At 39.9% G+C, this 22,044-nt stretch overlaps 1 protein-coding gene across 1 annotated transcript in view; it reads left to right on the plus strand.

Moving 5' to 3' along the window:
* Window positions 1–22,044, plus strand: part of OPN3 (opsin 3) — a 46,029-nt gene that overhangs the window by 16,416 nt on the left and 7,569 nt on the right. Inside the window, exon 2 of the mRNA XM_072830421.1 lies at window positions 16,846–17,165. Within this exon, the coding sequence (XP_072686522.1) occupies window positions 16,846–17,165 (320 nt within the window). The remainder of the gene's footprint in view (window positions 1–16,845; window positions 17,166–22,044) is intronic.

Here is a 22,044-nt window from a genome sequence, read left to right on the forward strand (position 1 = left end):
GTAAGTGGGAATAAAACAAGTATCTGATGATACAGTAGGGGAGATTTAATGTATCTTCTGGTGTATGTTTTGGCAAGTTGTATTACAAACATTAAAATTTTGTGCACCTTCTTAACCAACAATTACATTGCCAAGAATTTATCCTAAGGAGGTAATCATAGATGTAGGGAAATTTATAGCTAATGGATTATAATGTCCATGGCTAATGCTTATTAAGTGTGTACCACATGCTAGTTACTGTTAGAAGTGCTTCATGTGTATTAACTCTTAAACTTTTTTCCAACTCTGGATACTACTATTGCCCCATTATTCAGTTAAAAAGAGTAAAGTACCAAGAGATTAATTTGTTCAAGGTTTCATAAAAAGTGGAGTATTCAGAGCCTGAACCCAGCACTCTTGATGGTTATGTCATACCATCTCTCCTCACAGCCTTGTTAGAAAAGTCAAAATCTGAAAGTAATCTAAAGACCTGTAGTGTGACATCTAAGAGCACTGTTGATTCTGAAATCAACATAACAGCAAGCAAATCATCCAGGAATCAGACTCTGAAAGCAGTCTTTACCTCCTCTTGACCCTATTGATGATCACAACAAATCCCATCATACCTCACATCCCTGGTGAGGTCAGCTGGTGCCGAAAGGGAAAGCCTCTTCAGCCCACGATGACTCACCTCTTTATGGCTCAATGCATTTCTTGATCTGATCCAATCCTGAGCTTCTGCCATGTGTGCTCAACCTCCCCTCATAAGCAGCAAACTCTTCTGTATCTTCAGCATCTTCTCTGAACATTTTTCTTCACTTCCTTAGTTTCCTTTAACCCTGGAAGCCCCCATGGGCCCAGATTTCCCACCACCGAGCAGAGCTGGGGTTTTTTCCCCCTAATACTTTATTATAACATTAAATTAACATTTGTTACATTAAATTAACATTTGTTAAGTGGAGTATGGGTGCTGGATGGTAAATCGGGGTTCAGCAACAGATCCCAGGAGAAACTGAGATAGTTGTTACTCACAGTCCTGGAAGAGGTACATGGTACACCTTGAGAGGGGTCTCACTAGGAGTCAAGGCAGGATACAGGCAGAGAGGCTAGACCCAGAGTGCATGCTTTTGTTAGGGTCCATAGGTAGAATGCTTCAAGGTTCCTGGGCCAAGGGAAAGTTGGTCAATCCAACCAAAAGGAGTGAGGTTTTAGTACGCTACGTGGAGATCCTTGTCTGAGGGGTACACAAGGCTTGATTATAAGGGCTGTTGGGAAAAGCCCAATGGGGAACATAACATTTGCTTGTGACTGCAGGATACTCTGTAAGGCTTGCCTTTGCATGAGGGGCTAGTATGAAAGGCCCTGAAGGCTGTTTGGCCAAACAGAGTAGATGCTGCGACTGCAACAGTATGGTGTAGCTTAGCTAAACTTGACTACCCCAGAGACCCCAGGGCCAGGTAGTTGAAAAGTGACCCAGTAAGTATCACTGTGCCTTCCAAAGTATTACTCCCTCATTTCCCCTGTCAACGCCTGCCTGCCCACAGTGAGTTGGCCAAATTGGACTCAGGCTGTGACAGAGATGTGCAGGGAACCTTCTCTCTCCCTCCTGGGTCATCCTCACCAGTTTATGGTCTAGCTGCCACCCCCATCTGTGTCTTGACTTGGGACCAGCCTATTCTGCTCTTGGTTTAAAGAACCCGTTTTATGAATGCCTACTCCTTGCTATACCTCTATATCCTCCATGAGTTTTGTAAACTATTTAAAGGTTATTAAATACAGAAAAGTGCAAAGAATGTCACAGAAGTGCCCATGTACCTGCCACCCACAGTGAACATACATGAACTTTCCTATATTCATTTTTATTTTCAAAGAATTGAAAATTGAAGATAAAACTTATATCTATGCATATCTCTCTCCATTCCATCTCCTTGCTCCGGGAGGTCACTGCAGACATGAATGTAACATGAAACCAAGCAATGTTTCAGTTTCTTTGCTCGAGATTTATTTACCCATTTCCCCTTTCAGTGGACATTAGTTATTTCCTGTTTTTCACTGTAATAAACAGTAACTCAAAGTATATCCTAGTATACATCTCTTTCTACTCAACATACAAGAGTTTCTCTAGGTCCATGCTGTCTGACACGATAACCGCTACTTCTATGCCTCTTGAGCCTGTGAAACGTAGGTAGTCTACATTGAGATGTATAAGTGTAAGAAACTCCCTGGCTTTTGAAGCTTTAGTATGAAAAAATACAAAATATTTCATGAATAAGTTTACATTGATTACAAATTGAAGTATTTTAAATATGTTGGATGAAATAAAATGTCATTGAAATTAATTTTATCTGTTTTTAAAATGTGGCCACTAAAAAAAACGTGAATAATATATGGCTCATATACTTCTATTGGGCAGCATCACTCTAGGGTATATAAGTAAATTTGGCATCAGTGGACATGGTGTATGCTGGGTAAATTTTCAAAGTTTTTTTTCATTATGTTTCAGTCCCAGCCCTTTATATAAAGCACCCCTCCCACACACACACTCCCCAGGTTCTTGGTAATCTTTCCTATCCCTGAGCTCCTATGGCACTTAAGTCTGAATGTCTCATTTGGAATGTCAAATACACAATTTTATATTTTGGTTTGTCTTTTCAGGCTGCCTTTTCCCCTTTACATCAGGGGCCATATCTGATGACTTTGCTTCCCCAGCAATAAGCTCAGGACCCCACAGGTTAGAGCCACTTAAATATTTCAGGAAGGTTTAGATGCTCCTGGTATGGGACCTGTCTGCTTTTAAGCTGTGACTCGTCCTGAAATAATTTTATCTTATTCACCTAGAATATGCCTCCAGTTTCTTGTGCATCCAGGCTTCACTCTGCTCCTCCCTAATATGGGTAAATTGCCTGGGAAGTAACATGAGTCTTCTCTCTGCTTCCCTTTCTTTGAAGTAACTACTGCCCATGTCTTTCCAATAAACTTCTCACTTCTAATCGGTTCTGGAGTCTTGGTAACTGGTGAGGCCAGGACCAGTTTCACATGTACAAGGTCATTTAATTTAGTCAGATTTATAAAAAGCTGCTTGTCAAATGACATCACCTTCAGCCATTTTCCACCAGGCTGTACTTGGTTCTAGGAAACATGACATCATGACAGCTTCCTGGGATATAGGAAGCAGCAGAACTGCAAAATACAAGGGCAGAGAGGAATTAAGCTAGAGGTAAGTAAACTGTGATGAAAACTCGAGCTGTCCATACAACATAGACAAGTCCCTTCCTCAGAGCTGGAGCTTTGCATGTCCCTGCAGAATATCATTTGGTGAAATGAAGTAGTGGTTTGTGTTCCTCCACTGGTGTTGGTTCTGGAGGAAAACCTGAGAAATGAGTAAATAGCCACAGAAAGATTATATTAAAGTTGATTTGATTTTTATCTAGACCTACCAGTTGGTCAGAATTGTCTGGGTAGTCTCTTAAACATACAGATTCCCGGGTTCCATCCCAAGCCTACTAAAGCAGAATCTTCAAGGGCAGGGCCTTGGAATCCACATTTCAACAATTTTCCCAGAAGATTCATTTGTAGCTATTTCAAGAGCTGGCATTTGGAGTCACTATTCCTACCCTGGGAGACAGACTCACTGCTCAGATATAGAAGGTTTAAATTAAACATCAAGGGAGAATCCATATGAAGCCCAAGGGGACAATGTGGGATAGAAGCTGGGAGCAGTAGCGTATGAATGGGTCTGGAAATCAGCCCGGGGAGCACCTGCTTTAGCGTCCTGGCCTTAAGCAGAATGCTTCTGATCTGTAAAGCTTCCCTACCCCACCTCCAATCTTTCTTTAGACTTTTTCCATTTGACACTCTCAGCCCAGGATGACTAAGACTTTCAAGAAAATGATTTTTCCTTGCCTATCCAAACTGCTCAACAGTAGTCACTGAGCTGGGTTTTACTTTACATGCCGACCTCCCAAATGTGCCTTTTAAACCTCCAGCATTTTGTCCCATCATCACACTGCCCAGGACACAACTATATTGGTCCCTAACACATTCTGGAAGCTTATTATCTTTTTTACTCATTCTCCTTTCATGGTCCCGAGGTGTATAATACCACAGTTTTTTGTGATTAGTTACTTAAACACACACACACACACACACACACTTAAAGCTGAGTATGTTCTATTCATTCTTTTTTTTTTAAGTTTATTTATTTATTCATGAAAGACACAGAGAGAGGCAGAGGAAGAAGCAGGCTCCATGTAGGGAGCCTGATGCGGGACTCAATCCCAGGTCTCCAGGATCATGCCCTGGGCCGAAGGCGGTGTTAAACCGCTGAGCCACCAGAGCTGCCCTGTTCTATTCATTCTTGAAAGAAAAGTGATACTGGTCCTTGGTTGTATCTCAATACTTTTAACTTTATTTTTTTTTATTTATTTTTATTTTTATTTATTTATGATAGTCACAGAGAGAGAAAGAGAGGCAGAGACATAGGCAGAGGGAGAAGCAGGCTCCATGCACCGGGAACCCGATGTGGGATTCGATCCCGAGTCTCCAGGATCGCGCCCTGGGCCAAAGGCAGGCGCCAAACTGCTGCGCCACCCAGGGATCCCTACTTTTAGCTTTAAAATGGAGTGTTACCACCTGCTATAAAACCTTAACTCTGAGCTCCTTTGAGAGTTTTGTAAATTATAAATAACTAAACTAAGATTTAATTCTGTACCTCTCAGATTTCCTCATATTTTTAATTTTTTCTTCTGGGCTATCTCAGATTTTCATCTCTTGGTGCCAGGTTAATAATCCAGAGAGTACTTAGAAACCAGGATCTTCATTGCAGGCAAGGGGTCACATGGCTATTCCACAATTTATTCATGTGTTGAATTTTTCCATAGAATTAATAAGACTTCATGCTTCCTTATTGATCACAACTAACTCAGTCAAATCTTTCTGAGGAAAATCCAAACAGAACTCTGGACTCACAGCCAGAAGATGTGGGTTCTCCTCCAAGTGAGACCTTACTCATCTTGTGACCTTAGGCTCATCCCAAATCCCAACGCCTTTCTCACACCCTAACCAAATGAAGACATGAGCTGTTCCTGTCTCACAGGTCTGTGAAGAACTGATGATAAACGTACACAGGGCAGTACTTTGGAAATTATAAAACACCATCTGAAATAGGTGTTATAATTTGTTATTGTCATTGGAGAACAAGAGATGACAAATCTAACAGGAATACTATTTGACTTTATGTCATCCATAAAAATGAGTATAGGAACTTTTTAATAATCAAATTACCATGTGGTGACTTTTAAAAAGTATTTTGAGATGAGGGGAATCCCTTAGGAAAAATATCAAGAAGCTCGTCTTGTTTTATGGGCTTCTGACCCATATGTTGTATTTTCCTTTAGAAACATTTTCCCTTTCTTTGAAATCTGACTGTGACTATTTCCAAGCATCATTTCATGTTAGTGCTTGTTTAATTACAGGGGTAGCCATGTTTACTTCAGGGTTTTTATTCCTGATTTGAGAAGAAATATGGTCACATAGATGTAACTTTTATCATCAACAGACATATAGTAATCTCTTGTTAACTATTGCAGAGGCCAGGGAGGGTATCAAGATTCAAAAGACATGGTCCCTATTTCTCTGGCATTTATAATTTAACTGAAAAAATAAGACATAGAATTGTCTGAATTGGCTGAGTACATAGAATTGTGATGAAAATACAGGTAGTAAATAGCAGCTATGAAGGTATGGTCTGTGCTGTGCATGAGCAGAGTGTGGTGCACACTAAGGAAGTTAGAAATGGTGAAAGAGGAGGTGGACTAGGGAGTGGAAGTCATATGCAGAATTCTTTGAATGCCAGTACACTGTCAGCCATAACTTCCCCAAAACGGCTTATTGCTCCATCCTGTGGGACATCTTCAGAGAGGCCATATGAAACTAGTGCATCTTGAAATGACCCATGGAATGGTTAGGGGGTGCAAACAATTTAACTACTGGACCCTTCCTGTCTCTTGACTCCTATGGTCCCAGTCTGCTCTGTGAGGTGTTAACATCCCTCCACCTCTGAGTTGGGTCAGCTGAGTCAGAGCAGCAGCTGGAGAAGCTAGAGCCTCTACATGCATCCAGTCCAGTGAGGGCAAAGGAGCAGGTTGGTACTGCACATGGGCCTGTGGTGGCTGTAGCAGCAGCAGGTGAGCTTTGTGACTATAGCAGAACCACTGCTGCTGGGGAGCGAGGCAGATGGTCATGGCCTACACTGGGGAGTGGGGGCTTGCAAGCTGGCTCAAGGAGATCTGGGAAGGCACATGAACTGAATCCAGTCTCAAACCGGCATTTGGTGCAAAAGAGGATAGATGCTGGACAAAGAGGAAAAATATATCAATCAATTAGGAATAGGTTAGAGCAATCACTTGTGGGATGTGAGCCTCCATGGGAATAATGGGAGGTAGGAGGCACAGAGTTGAACTTGGACATATTTCAAAAGAAAAGCCTTCTGTGAAATGAATATTCAAGGTAGAGGAAAGAGGAGAGAGAAGATGGAGCAAGTATACATGTTCCTAGAGTGGACCAGAGGCAAGGTCCTTGAAGAGGATCATTCTCTGATGCAGCTCTTCTGGATACATTGGATTATTGTAAGCTCTAGATTGCTGTGTTCAAGAAGTCATTTTGACTAAGTGGTAAAAGCAAAGAAAGTGCATCCTTCCCGTTTTACTTGTGGTGCCCATACCCACTTTATGAGTGCAGTTAGGATTAGGATGTAGAATATCTCAATTCCTGATAAATCCTTCCACCAGACTGTTTTCTGTACTTTGGTCCTGCTGTATTGTGTTATCATAAACCTTCAGTAATAACTGCAGAGCTGTTCCTTTATATTCAAACCATTCTTTTGCACTGGGCCTGTAAGCTCTGGTCACAATGGGTATTTCTTGGGTCTTCTCTGGTGATGATTATCCATTTTTTTCCCCATCATGATCTATCTTGTTCAATATCCTCCCCTGACAAGCAGACATAAGTATAAAGTAAGTTCTAATGAGCTCTTATCCCCAAGACTCTCTTTCCCCAAAAAAACAAACAAACCCTAAAACAGAGGCAAGGTAAACAGTTTGAAACTGGGCTGTCTGTCCAAATGGAGCTACAGGAAGACAAGGAGCCAAGTTTGAAGCCCTAGAAGGTGAGACAGGGGTGCCAATATTGAAAGAATCAAAGATAACATTGGAGAAATGAATCTGGGATGATTTCCAAACTATGCGGATGCCCGAGTTAATGTAGGAGGATAGGACGCACAACTGTAGACAAACTCCCCGGTACTTAACCAACAGAATCAACAAGTATTTGCTCCCCACTCCCCTGTGAAAAATTACTAGATTATTAGGGGGAAATGCACTCCCTTGAAACCCTGGTGAAGGGCAGCATGAGCAAGAATGGACTTTACAGTGTGGACATGGTGCACTGTGTGGAGCTAGCCCACAAACTACATGCCAACAGCTGCCTGACAGATTCCCCCTCTTTGGAGGGTTCACAGCCCTTTCGTTCAGGTGATCCCAGTTCTTAATGTACAACAAGCATTTTTGTGGCTAGGTTTCCACGTGGTGGTCAAAACTAAATCTCTGTGTAAGCTGCTTACCTGAAATCATCATAATTTTCTGACCCACAGAGCTGTAGCTTTCACACTGGGCTAGATTTCTGTGGAACCAAGTTTATGTACTAACCCTGAAGAACTGTAACTTTGGGGAACAAATGACTGAAAAATTGAATTTGAAAAGAGGAGGGAAACAGATATGGAAGAAAGAATTATTTTTTTTTAAATTTTTATTTATTTATGATAGTCACAGAGAGAGAGAGAGAGAGAGGCAGAGACACAGGCAGAGGGAGAAGCAGGCTCCATGCACCGGGAGCCCGATGTGGGATTCGATCCCGGGTCTCCAGGATCGCGCCCTGGGCCAAAGGCAGGCGCCAAACCGCTGCGCCACCCAGGGATCCCTGGAAGAAAGAATTATTAACTAGAACTAAGTTTCTGCCATAATTGATAGCTGGTGAATGCCTAAAATATGTGTACTAAAGATCATGCATCATTTGGGTGTTTCTGAGAAATGCTCTTATTGATTGAATGGGAACTGGGCTTTCCAGTGTTGGGGGGAACTATTCCAATGAACATGGTCATCTCTAATTTCCTTTAAAACTCTTCAGCTTAAAAAATTACCTTTTCAAGGGGCACTTGGGTGGCTCAGTTGGTTCAGTATCCACTCTTGATCCCAGCTCAGGTCTTGGACAGGGAGCCTACTTTAAAAAAAAAAAAAAATGACCTTGTCGATATATGGTAGGTAACACAGGGATTGTATATGTTTTCTGTAGTGTCCACTTCACTAATACAAATTTTTTTTTTATTCCATTTAGAAAATGAGTCTATCCTAGTGTGGATTTTGGAAGCAGATGGATTTGAATATCAGCTCTGTTTTTCATTAGTTTGAGACCTGGGCAAGTTACTTAACCATGTTTATTTCAGTTTCCCCTACAAAATGGGAATGATAATAATTTATAAGTGTGTTATAGAGTTGTAAGAATTAAATCAGATAATACAGGCAAATGGCTTAGAATAGTATCTGACACCCAGGAGGTACCACCATGTGTTACTGGGCTGAAATTGGCCTTGTTAATTCAGTAAAGGGGAACAGGAAAGATTACTCAACTAATAAGCAGTGTAAACAAGATTTCAAAGAAGAATTGGTTACTTGCCTAAGAGAATAAGCTGCTTCAAGCATATTAAACATATTATTTTCCTTATTTAATGTTCAAATATGAATAGAGGTCACTAATTAATAAAGAAGTATCTTTATTAAGCAACTTCAAATAGCTTTGTTTCCATTGCTATATGTAGATGAAAGTAATTAAACTCCATGTTTAGAAATCTTCTACAAATCAATACATGTTTCTAAATGAACAAAATTAGAAATTTCTTTGGATGGAGAAAAAGTATATCCACTCAGTTTGCAAGATTTTAATGCCTTATCTGTAAGATTTTATCTGCTACAAGGCTGGTTTAACAGTCCTCTCATTTTATAGGTAGAGAATTTGAAATACAGACAATTCAGTGACTTGTTCAAAATCACCCTGGGGATCCACAGTGAAGTGCACTAACCCCCAGTCATCTTCCCTCCCAAATCCATCTCATCCATTTTCATTCCAAGTCACTGCACCAACCATTCATTGACCCAAGCCAGTAACACAAGACTTCCTTTGATTCTTCATTCATTCTCATGTTTAGCAGAGATTCATGTCCCTAAAATTTATTGGACCCTCCTTGTGTCTCCTCCCAGTGTCACTGTGTTGGTTTCATTCCTCATCATCAGAATGGTATTTCTCTGGTAGGATTCTCAGTAATCAGACTTGTCTCTCCTCACAATCCTTTTTCCACATCACAGCTGGAGGGAACTTTCCATAAGGAAAATCTGCAAAAGCAAAACCAAAAGAAAGTAAAACAAAATTCTCTAAAATAGTATAGTAATAGAAGAGAACAGGAACATTTTAATGGCTCCCTGGAGCCCTCAGGATGTATTCCAAACTCCTTGCATGACATTTAAGGGTCTTCCTGGGAGAGTCCCTAGTCTTTCACTTCTCTCTTTCTAGAATTCTCTGCTTCCACAATATTGAATTATTTGCAGGAATCCATATGGGGCAAGCTCTGTCCCCTCTCCATGTGTTAACATCAGCTGTAATAGGATTGACAGTCATTTCCCCGCTAACCCCTCCTTATTTTTCTGGTTAAAATGTATTTAATGTACAAGATTCCCTCAGGTAGTGCCTGCTTCCCAGAGAAAATCATCTGAACCGGGTAATCTTTCTCCTATTATCAGATTTGGAGTTTCTCCTCACACCCCCTTCTCTGGAGTGTGAGCTTCTTGAAGGCATGGACCATTTCATGTTAACTTTTTAATCTAACAGACGGGTATTAACAGGTCTGGAACCTGGTTCTGGCAGTATCTCTTCTAAGCTCTTCTATTTAAACTTGCTTAAGCAGAGTCTAGAAGCTATTCAATGTGGACATCTAGTGGCCAAAGGGGGAAATGACTGTTCTTGAGTATTTGTATATATTGTTAATACACATATATTTAAGCTTCACATATGTGCCTTCTGTAAAATTTCTATCACTTAAAGTAATTTTCCCCTGATAAACAATAATAGTGCCTTAATATAATAGTGCCTTAATATATTACCATCTTACTAAATACATTTATATTCTCAAGTAATACATATACACATGGCAATGAGAGAACATTTTGGTACTATTCTTTCTATTTTACTCTGAGCAAATTGAAGTTCATAAATATTAATTAATTTCCCCCAAATTATATGTATCTATGTGTAGAAATTGAAGTTGAGGGGCACCTGGGTGGCTCAGTAGTTGAGCATCTGCCTTTGGCTCAGGTCGTGATCCCGGAGTGCTGGGATCAAGTCCGGCATGAGACTCCCCGTAAGGAGCCTGCTTTTCCCTCCACCTATGTCTCTGCCTCTCTCTGTGTGTCTCTCATAAATAAATAAACAAATCTTTAGAAAGAAAGAAAAGAAATTGAAGCTTAATCCAAGACTGGCCTTATAGATATTCCCCTATTATAAAATTTATCACTCTATTATGATTTCTTTTATAGTTTATCTTTGTCCACTTCCTAGTAAAGTGTCCTGGTATATTGTATGTGCATGATACTGGATTGTTGATAAATGTTCTAAGTGAATGCATAATCATCAAGTTCTATCACAAAGAACTTTCCTTGACTCAAGTTGATGCACAGAGTTAAGGCTTGGATACCCCTTTTTGCTTCCATGCATTTTATATGCTTTATCTTTGGTCTTGAAATATCCTCACCCTTCTCAACTTGATAAACTCCTTTCCATACATCAGTTCAAATACTGCTTTCTCTTATAACCTTCCTCAGTATTTCGCTAGGCAGAGGTCAGTGCTTCCTCAATTGTATCCTTCAGCTCACAGACACAGTTCTGGATTAGCACATATCACATTCCTGTAATTACTTCTTTACACATCTGTCTTCTCCTCCAGGCTGTGAGATCTCTGTCAGCATGTCAGGCAGAGTGAACAGTGGTGTCAAAGCAGCCAGCTTTGAATGTGACTGGCAATTTGAGGCATGCCATCTATATCCCAGGGATGCAGCAAGATTAAAGCAGAGTTTCCATAATATGCCAATGAGAATAGTTTTTATAGACATCTGTCTTCAAATTGGCATATGCATACTGCTTGAGATACAACTCTTCCTAAGGGCTATGCAAGGACAGTTTTAGGAAAATAAACTCCTAAATTCTCAACTTTACTTGTATTTTCTCATAGAAACCAACTCCCTGTGATCCAGACCCTCCCTTTCTCCATAACCCCTCTCCCACATCCCACAGAATAATACACTCCTTACCTGTCCCAAATCTTATGGTGGGAAATTACCAGGAAGGGGTGGGAAGAAATCCCAGGATGCCAAGTTAAAATATTGATGAGGAAGCTGGGGGAGTGAATGACCACTCAGGTGTTTCCAGTTATTTGCTTTTAACAAAGCTGTTAGTTGGTAGATCATTAAATATAATTTTTTGATAATCACCACTCTGTGATTTTTGGTATATAAATTCAGGACAGTTCAAATAATTGAATATGGAGGGTATGTTCATATAATCAATAAGAATTGAATATAACAAAATTCCTTCTATTGCATCTGTATATATGTGTGATAAAGAAATCATTAACTTTATAAACAGGAATAGCAAGAGAATGTATCCTTTAATCTCACATTGGTAATAGTAATTTGTGCATAGGTATATTCTTTGTGGTGAAGGAAAGCTACACTGATCACTTTAAGAGATATATTTCAAATTAAGTTTTTCACTTTTAATATTTAAAAAATATTTTGATCAACTAATAGCTCAATCTATAAGATAATTTTGTAAACATTTAGAACCTTGTTATCCAAGAAATTTAAAAATTTCAATATCTAAGTACATTTTTTGTTGAAAATAATAAGGCAAAAAATTTAAAATCTTTCGGCTAATATATTACACTAGAATAAAATTTTTAGGGGAAAAGTTGGATGGAAATGTAAGTTTAAATGATTGATCATTGCTTGTGTGTGTGTCTGTTGATATATATCTGTATATATACATAGACACACATATATACATACATATACATATATACACATACATAACTTGGGATATAACTATGAAATCACTAACATATTTATGAATTACTGAATTTATTTGAAAGAATAAGGTGAGAGTTTTATTTTTAAATGTTTATATTTATATTATGCAACCCTTTAAACTTAAGGTGAAAAAATTTAGAATAGCTTTTTAAATATATGGGAGTGCACAGTTTTTTCAGAATTCCATCAAGGAAAGCAATAGGAAAGGAAACTGAAGATTTTTGCTGTGGCCCACAGCCAGCCACAGAAGGCACGGGTAGGTCTGGAGCAGACTTGGTCATGCCTGACTTTTGTGCCTCTTCACACATCTGGAGTCTGACATGCTTGCCAGAATTCCAGGAGGGCTGCTTTGCCTTTGTAGAAATTCCTCCTTCCTTCACCCCTATTCTATCTTTGAAGATCCAACTTAAGTATTACCTCCTCTGACACCATCCCCATAGCATAATCCACTGGAATTTTGCTTTTTGGGGTTTTTTGTTGTACAGTAAACATATGATTTTGTATCATCTTTCTTTGTCCTCAAATGTTGCAGAGTTGGTCTTGAATCTACAAGAATGTTCAGTATTGTAGTCTCCTCAAGGGTAGGCACCACATGTCTCTGGTGTCTCCTAGAAGACCCTACTTGGCACAGGGAGACACACTTAGCACATATGTGATCAGTCTGCAGCTTTGCAGGGAGGGCAGGGACATCATACTGCTCCTAGTAGAGCTTGTGTGAAAAGGTGGATAAAGGCAAAATTATGGGTTGCAGACTCAGCCAGTTCCAGGTTCTCAAAACTCTCTACCTCCTATTGGTTCCTTATCCCTGTGAGCCACAGAACTCCCTTTCCTCAAAGAGGGATACTGTATATAGTGTGATTATTATGAGGCCTCACCTACAATGGGCGCTCCTTTTGGGGCAGACCCCTTCCCCTTCCCTGTCCACAGTGTTAAGGAAACAGAGAATTAGGCTCTACATCAAGTACATGTATGTAATTGCATGTATGTATGAAGTATGTATGTATGTATGAAGTATGAAGTACATGTATGAATTGTATGTATGAAGTAGTTGTAAAACAGTCCTGTCATTCACATTCTCCAGCTTACAGCAAATAATTTTGACTCAGGCAAGACCAAGTCTTGAGTAAATAAGTGTTGTTAAGAGGAAAAAAAAAAAGATGTAGTTTAAGTCTGCTCAAATGGGTTACCCTAGAAGACTGAGTCAGTCTGACTAATAAGCTTGCCATTTATTCCTGTGCAGTAGGGAAGGCCTGAGAAATTCAAGGACCATCCTAACTGGTTATGGTACTGAATGTCACCAGCTGAATTCATGCACTGGAAACTCATCATGCTTGCTATGATATAGGCATAGTCAAAAAGTGTATTATATTTAAAAAATCTCTTACCTCTTTGACCTAAACAATAAGAGGAAAAACTCACCACACTCCTATACCCTGATGGATCCTCCCTCACATCTCTGCACTGTCTCTCTCCTGGATAGCATGCTACTAGTTTATTTGTTTGACTTGATTACATGATCTTTCTTATCCAGTGGACTGTCAGTTCTAGGAGGTGCTTGTGTCACTCCCTTCTTTGTACTTACTTGCTAGCACACTGATTGACACATATAGATAAGCAGTAAATAGTTACTGGATAAATAAAAAAAAGAATGAATGACAACTAAAATTATCCTGGCTTATTGCTTTAATAATAAGGGCTTATTTATTTATCTGTAGAGTATAATAGGATTTGCAAATACAACATATTTGCAGCAAGTTTGTCCCTAAGAAGAATTAAATCATATTCAAGGTACATTAACTAAAAGTTGAAGGCCAAAAACTATATTCTAACATTTAAAGGTAACTATATAATTACCATTATATTTGATAAGAATGTAAACTACATAAAACCAACAGTATCTAATCTCATTAGAGTCTCATTATGCTACTATCTTTAGGTTTTTGGTTTCCCTCTGGGAAAATTATCAGTTAAAGTAATGACAGTATCACTCTTTAGGTAAAAATTTAGTGAGGTGAAAGTTGATGCTTAGTTCTGAAGGCAGCATATCCAACTTGATATTTTCCTTGCCTTCAGAATTACTTAATATAATCTGAATGTAAGTCCATTATTTGTTGCTATAGCACTACTTCCTGAAATATTTCCTTCTACCATATTCCAAAACCCTGTCTTCTTCCAGTCACTTACGTATTTATTAAATATTCATGTATTCAATGAACATTTATTGAATACCACAGGCATCAGACACGGGGAATTATGGTGCTCCCCTCCCCACCAAATAACAAATCTGTCCTGGTTTATAAATGAATATTATCTGTATTTTGCCAAAGGCTTTTTTTTTTTTTTTTTTAAGATTTTATTTATTCATGATAGTCACAGAGAGAGAGAGAGAGAGTCAGAGACACAGGCAGAGGGAGAAGCAGGCTCCATGCACCGGGAGCCCGATGTGGGATTCGATCCCGGGTCTCCAGGATCGCGCCCTGGGCCAAAGGCAGGCGCCAAACCGCTGCGCCACCCAGGGATCCCCTCCAAAGGCTTTTTGAATCTAGAATCTCTTCATTTCACACCATTACAGTGAAAATTTTATAATGCGAAGGAATTTTCAATTTTATGAAAACAAAACTAAAGTCTAAAGATATTGTATGAATTGCCAAAGTCACAAAGCTATTTAGTGGGGAACTGGGATCACTCCAGGCTTCCTGGAGCCCCACTCCAACACTCCTACCTACTTATCTGGCACAGGTCTTATTTTCTTTTTTTTTTCTTTTTTTTAAATTTTTATTTATTTATGATAGTCACAGAGAGAGAGAGAGAGGCAGAGACACAGGCAGAGGGAGAAGCAGGCTCCATGCACCGGAAGCCCGACGTGGGATTCGATCCTGGGTCTCCAGGATTGTGCCCTGGGCCAAAGGCAGGTGCCAAACCACTGTGCCACCCAGGGATCCCCACAGGTCTTATTTTCATTCTCTGTTAGAATCACTTTTTCTACAGTCTATCTTGATTCACTCATTCAACAAATATTTATGCCAGTGTGTTCTGGGGTGCTCACAATTTCATTTTCTCTCCAACTTCTGCTCATGACACCTCGTAGTTTTAATCTCTGTTAATGTCATCACTCTCAACCCATCACATAGGTTAGAAATCTCCAAGTTATTCTTGACTCCTTTCTCTCCCTCCCTCTTCACATTCAATAAGCTGATGGGTCTTGTTGATATTAATCACCAAATGTTCCTGGAATCCAGACTTTGCCATTCATATCTTTAAAAGTACTCTAATTTAGGCCCCGTCATTCATGCTTGGACGACTGTAGTAGCCCTCAAGCTGGTCTCCATGCACTGGCCTGGGATGGGAGTTCTATACCACTGCAGGAATGAGTATTTTTTCAGAGTAAAAAGGAGGAGGAGGAAGAAGAGAACTTAACTGTTGTCACTTCACACTTAGAAAACATGACAGTAAAAAAAAAAAAAAAAGAAAGAAAGAAAACATGACAGTAACAGGTTTATAATTCATCATTTTATACAGGAAAAGTGGTTTTAATTTTGTTTTTTAAAGAACAAAGAAACAAAAACCTTTAGCAAGAAATCAAAAGCCTTTCTCCAATGGCTTCATTGGCTCCTTCTTATTATTTCTTAAGATATTTTATTTATTTATTTATTTATTTGACAGAGATAGAGTGAGAAGAAGCAAGGGGAATGGATATAGGACTTGATCCCAGGCCCCAGGGATCATGACCTGAGCTGAAGGCAGTTGCTTCATGGACTGAGCCACCCAGGGGCCCTTCATCTGCTCCTTCTAACCTCCTTCTTTATATCCTCTGAGCCCTGGTACCTCTGAATCCTGCCATTTTTAGACCCTTACATGTTCTCCATGCTCTGGTACATAATTCTTAATTATTCCTGGAATGCTTCTCCGGCCTGGTTCACAAAGGCCCCCCGTTCTGTGACTCCCATGATGCATTTACACCTCCCACCTCTTACTGTTGTTTTCACAACTGGGTTCCCTCCAAGCATCTAGATTTCTGCATTTCTGTTATCCCTAAACCTCTGGTGTTGGCAAAGAGACTGGCACATAACTGTAGATGCTCAACAGAAACTTGTTGAGTGAATAAATTACTCTCTGGAAAGAGACAGGGAAATAAATGAATAATGCTGTTTAAGTATACGCAGAGAAGTCCTCACTACCTTGTCAGCAATCTTGCTCAAGAACAATTCATAGGCTGACATCTGCTTAGCAGAAAGGCTAACCCAGCCCCCTGCATACTTTTACCTTAACTTTGTCAGTTCACTCTTTTGAAACCCACTTCAGTTTCACCTTTAATCCTGAGTCAGATGCAACTGAGAAAAGGTCAAATCAAATGAGACTCAGTGACTCTGTTGACTGTCTTCAGAGTTTCTCTCTGGCAGAAAGTTTAACACAGTAGCTGTATCATTGGGGCGGTGCTGGCTTTAGGGCTTTTATTTTTGTCCTGCTGCAATCCATCTGCCATTTGTTTTCTTTTCTGGGTAAATGTGTTTCCAATAAAAGTTCCTGGGGACTGTGAGGCATTATTCCTCTTAGATATGTCACTCTTAGAGCACCTTGCTAGTTCCAGACACTCTAAAATATCTCCAGTGGACAGTGTATCCTCTGTTCTGTCCATCTGCCCCTGCGCCATGTTATACTGTCCCACTTTCTCTTCTTACAGGGATCGTTTCCATTACCACCCTAACCGTGCTGGCCTATGAACGTTATATTCGCGTGGTCCATGCCAGAGTGATCAATTTTTCCTGGGCCTGGAGGGCCATTACCTACATCTGGCTGTACTCACTGGCATGGTCAGGAGCGCCTCTGCTGGGCTGGAACAGGTACATCCTGGATGTACATGGACTAGGCTGCACTGTGGACTGGAAATCCAAGGATGCCAACGACTCTTTCTTTGTGCTTTTCTTATTTCTTGGCTGTCTGGTGGTGCCCATGGGTGTCATAGTGCATTGCTATGGCCATATTCTCTATTCCATTCGAATGGTAAGTTGAAACTGCAAATGCCCCTCCCCTAAACCCTTTTCAGGGTGGAAAATTCTGTGTGGAAGAGAACCAAACTCTTCCTACACGATTAGTGGTTGTCTGCAACTAGAACAGTTCTAGGGACTTCCCACTCGATAGAATTGTGCACTGAGTCACTCTAAAAGACCAATGAAGAATAACATCTACTCTTTCTTTGCCACTCTCTAAACCACAAGGAGGAAGGAAAGGTATTCTAGACAGACAAAATCAGTAACAACCAAGAACACCTGCATTCTCTAGCACTCTTAGAATTAAAGAACTCTAACCAAGGAAATTCCACACTTCCCATAATTTTATTCATTCAAAGGTCACATAAACCCATGAGAGCTTAGTGCCCATATTTTGTCCGGAAATCACTTCTGAATCGTAAAGCACAAGAACAGACCATAAGCAGGTTTCCCACTGAGTGCTAGCAAGGAGTCTAGAGTGACAGTGTGGGGCACACTCCACATGCCAGTCTCCTGCTTTGGCCATATATGTTTTTCTTGCTCACTCACTGTGTCTTCCTGTTTGTGTCTTCCTTCTTGAGAACCTCTGCTCATCCATCTCCTGTGCACCCTGCTAAGCGCTTACCTTCTAACTTCCACCTTTAAAAAAAAAAATCAAACTTGGCCACATGCATCACTTTAAATCATTACCCACTGCCCTCAACTTCCACATTTGAACTTACTTCAAACACCTATTTTGTAAAAATAAAAAAAAAATCCCCACATCAATCTAATGATTGTTTTTACCCATGCCTGTAGTCAAGCTACAAAGAGGAGCTGGAGGAAAGTCCCTCCTCTGCCCTGCCCCAGATTCCCAGTGTCCATACCCAGATGTACTCTCATCAGTGTTTAGTACGTTTGGATCCCTAGATGGTCCACTCTCACTACAAATCCTCAGTGCTCATTTTAATCTCTTGTCCTATCCCCCATTCATTCTAACCAAATAATCATGCTTATTTATTGGGCAAAAGAAAACCATTATCAAGAAATTTCTCAATTCCCTGTCCCTCTTTATATAATCCTCTCTGTTCAGGCTCATTCTTAGGTCTCTCTCTTCAGTTATGGGGTCATGGAAGAGATCTTAGGACCAAGCTGACCCTAGATTCTGCTTTTCCCCCCAATCCCATTCTCTGCCCTAGGGACTGCTCTTAAATAATAGTTTCCTCTTTAAATCACATCTCCAATCTCTCTCTTACCTCTGGCTCCTTCTCTTTAGCTAATTTAATACAAAGCAAAATCTACTTTTGACTCCATCTGGCTATCAATTTATTGCTCTCCTCACTGGGGCCAGGCCGCTCAAAGAACCATTGGTGGTTTTGATGCTATATTACCACTCAATAAGCATTCATTTGGCCAAAATTTTTGAACATATAGAATGCACCAATTACTTACTATTATGAGCTGAATGTTTCTGTCTCCCCAAAATTTATATATGGAAGCCTTAACCCCCAAATGATGGTATTGGAGATGGGGTCTTTGGGAGGTAATTAGTGTCATATGATGTCATCAGAGTGGGGTTCTCATGATGAGATCAGTGCTCTTATAAGAAGAGGAACAAAGACCAGTGGCTCTCTCTCTTGTTTCTCTGTGTTTCTTTTGCCTCCTTCCATCCATCTCTCCATCCCTCCCTCCAACTCTCTTTCCACCATATGAGTACACAGAGAGAAGGAGCAATCTCAAAGCCAAGAAAAGAAGTCTCATACTGAAACCTACCTTGCTGACACCTTGACCTTAGATTTCTCAGCTTCCAGATTTGTGAGAAATACATTTCTGTTGTCTGAGGCACTCAGTCATATCATTATGGAAGTCCATCCTGACTAAGACATTTACTAAGCTCTGAGGGTACAATGTATATAAGATATAGCCCCTGCTTCAAAGAGTTTGTAGTTCAATAAATTTCACCTAACATATATTTTCTCAACTCCTTGCAAATTGGAGCCTCCTTCCTTAAGCACACTGTCATAGAAACATCCACCATTAAGGCAATCGATGATCTCTCAAGTGTTAGATCCAGTGGATACATTTCTCTCTCTTTTTTCTTTTCTGGTATCCATGGCATTTGACACTTGTGGCATTATTAACAACTTCCACTGAATTGTGTTTTTCTCCTCTGTTTCTAGGACCCCATTCTCTTCTATTGCTGTTGCTGACTTTCTGGCCCATCTTCTTGGTCTCTGCCAAGGGAGGCTTCTGGTGGGCCTCCCAGCATTCTGAGTGTGTAGATTTTTTCTCATACTACACACTGGCCTTAGGCCTCTCATATGCCTTTAGGATTTCCCCTTCTAACGATAGGTTGGTGACTTTGGAATCTCTATGACCCAGGGTGTTCTGACCTCTGTCAGTTCCCATGGTCAGATGCCTATTGCACACCTCTACTGGAATGGGCCCCAGACTTATCAGATTCTATGTGCATAAAGACAAATTGGTCATCTTTCCCCCCAGATCTGCTACTCCTCCATTCCCTTTCTCAGTGAATGGTCACTATGCCTCAGCCAGAAATGAGAAAGTAATATTTGACTATTCCTCATCCTAGTGAGTCTCCCCCTACACTCAACCAATTATCTATTTTCATCTATTCAACCTTCTATTTTTCATTATATCCTTTTCCCCCTTCTCCTGTTGCCACAGGCTGAATTCAAAAGGGCCTTAGTTTTTCTTTCTTTATTCTTGCTTTCTTCTAATCCATTTTCTCCATACTTCCATCAGAGTAATTGTTCTCAAATGCAAATTTTCTCCTATCACCGCCCAGCTTAAAATCCTTTAGAGGTTCCTCTGCTTTGATGATTAAAAATAAAGCCTCCAAGTGTGACTACCAAGGTCCTGCATGGTCATCTCTTGTCTGTGTGTCCAGCTTTATTTCTTCACATGCCTTCCCTGTTGTCACCTCAGGCTCCAGTCAAGTGCAATATTTCTTGTTCACAGAACTTGACACGTGTACTTTTACCACTTTATCATAGCACACTTCCTGTCCATGGAACACTCTGTCCTTCCTCTTTACTTGGCTGCCTCCTGCTCACCACAGAAGGCTGAGCTCCATATCTTCTTGACTTTACCTATGTCTGAATCCATTACCCATCCTATATATTCCCATAGCCCTTTTTGGTCATCTCCCTCATGACATGTATCACCTATGAAAGCAGTCTGTGTGCCTGTTGCCCTCAACATACAGTGAATTCCTTAAAAGCAGAGACCCAGTCTTATTTATCTTTTGTACTTATAGTTGGAACAGTACTTTCATACAATAGTTGATCAGAGATTATTTTTGGAATGAGTTACAGTGTCCACAGGAAGGGGAAGTGGTACAAGTGTGATGAGATTTGACACTAGACCACAATATTCTCCACTCATAATCTGGTGACACCAGTACTTCTCTTTACTTATCCAGAGGGGTCACTCGTAGCAGTGATCAAGACATAGCTTTTCATATGAGAAGAGGACTCAGAGTAAAGTTTTTGAAAATCTACAGGTGTCCAGATCAATAAGCACTATTTATATAGGCAGAGAACACTTTTTATGGAGAATGCTGGGGGATTTGTTTTAAATGGTTCATCCTTTAGAACAAATTAAACTGTGCATATGCTTTTGCTTCATCCATAGAAATTTTGAAAAATACCCACAAATCATTGAATAAATAGGGTGAAGTAGAGCTCTTTATTTGGAAAATGTTGAAAGAACAGAGTAAAGTAATAGAGAATGATAAAGCAGAGAGGCCAAAAGAGATAAATAAAAAATAATGAAAACTTCACATATACAAATCCAAATAATCCAAAATGTTAGTCAGAACTGTATCCTTATATCAAGAAGAAACTGGGCTTTCCCAGCCTAATATTTCTTTAAATTAACTTCTCTAGCATGCATGTAATTCCAAGATGATAAATGAGTGCTCTGCTTTGATAAATGGTGAGAGGATGGGGACTGAATTGCCCAGAAAGGGTAGAGACTGTGGGGGCCCTTGATGGTGGGGAATTGGGCTGATGATTGAGCCCAATTGAGCTGATTGAGCTGTGGTTATATTACTCATTAACTGAAACTCTGAGGAGCCTAAAATCATGATTTCAAATATTCTGTAATATCTTAAAAGTACAAATGCAGGTAAGTATGTTATTTTCAAATATAACTCCAATGTAAATAAATATTTAATCTTGAACATAATCCCTCAATGTCATGTGTGTAGAACTGGGACCCAACTTCTGTTAGGTCTAATTCATTTGAACCTCCTTTAATCTTGACTCTTAGAGGAAGTAATTGATTGCTTAATGTCACACAGGGGGCAAAAGTGGTGAATCTGGAATATGGGCCCAGACCTAATTCCAAATTGAAAGCTTTTACTACAACTCCGCAACACTCCTAAAAACTCTAGGGAAAATCTCCCACCCCCAAAAAAATGCTGTTCTGAAAATAGAATAATATCCTATCACATTAAATAAAATTTACTTTAAATAAATTTTTAAAAAATAGAATTGCAGGGATGCCTGGGTGGATCAGCGGTTGAGCACCTGCCCCTGGCTCAGGGCATGATCCACGGTCTCAGGATGGAGTCCTATGTCGGGCTCCCTGCCTGAGCTCTGCGTCTCCCTCTGCCTATGTCTCTGCCTTTCTCTCTCTGTGTCTTTCATGAATAAATAAATAAAATCTTAAAAAGATAGAATTGCACACATAGGTAATAATATCTGACTTTGCAACCATGCCTATACATCCCCTCTACTCTATAGAAATTCAATCATTTTAATTATCCATATTCTATTCTGTAAATATGAATATGTGATTCTACTAAGAATATAGTTTCTTTTTTTTTTTGAGATTTTATTTATTTATTCATGAGACACAGAGAGAGAGAGAGAGGCAGAGACACA

This window comes from Canis lupus, chromosome 6 (assembly GCF_048164855.1).
Source record: "Canis lupus baileyi chromosome 6, mCanLup2.hap1, whole genome shotgun sequence".
In the NCBI taxonomy this organism is placed as follows: Eukaryota; Metazoa; Chordata; class Mammalia; order Carnivora; family Canidae; genus Canis; species Canis lupus.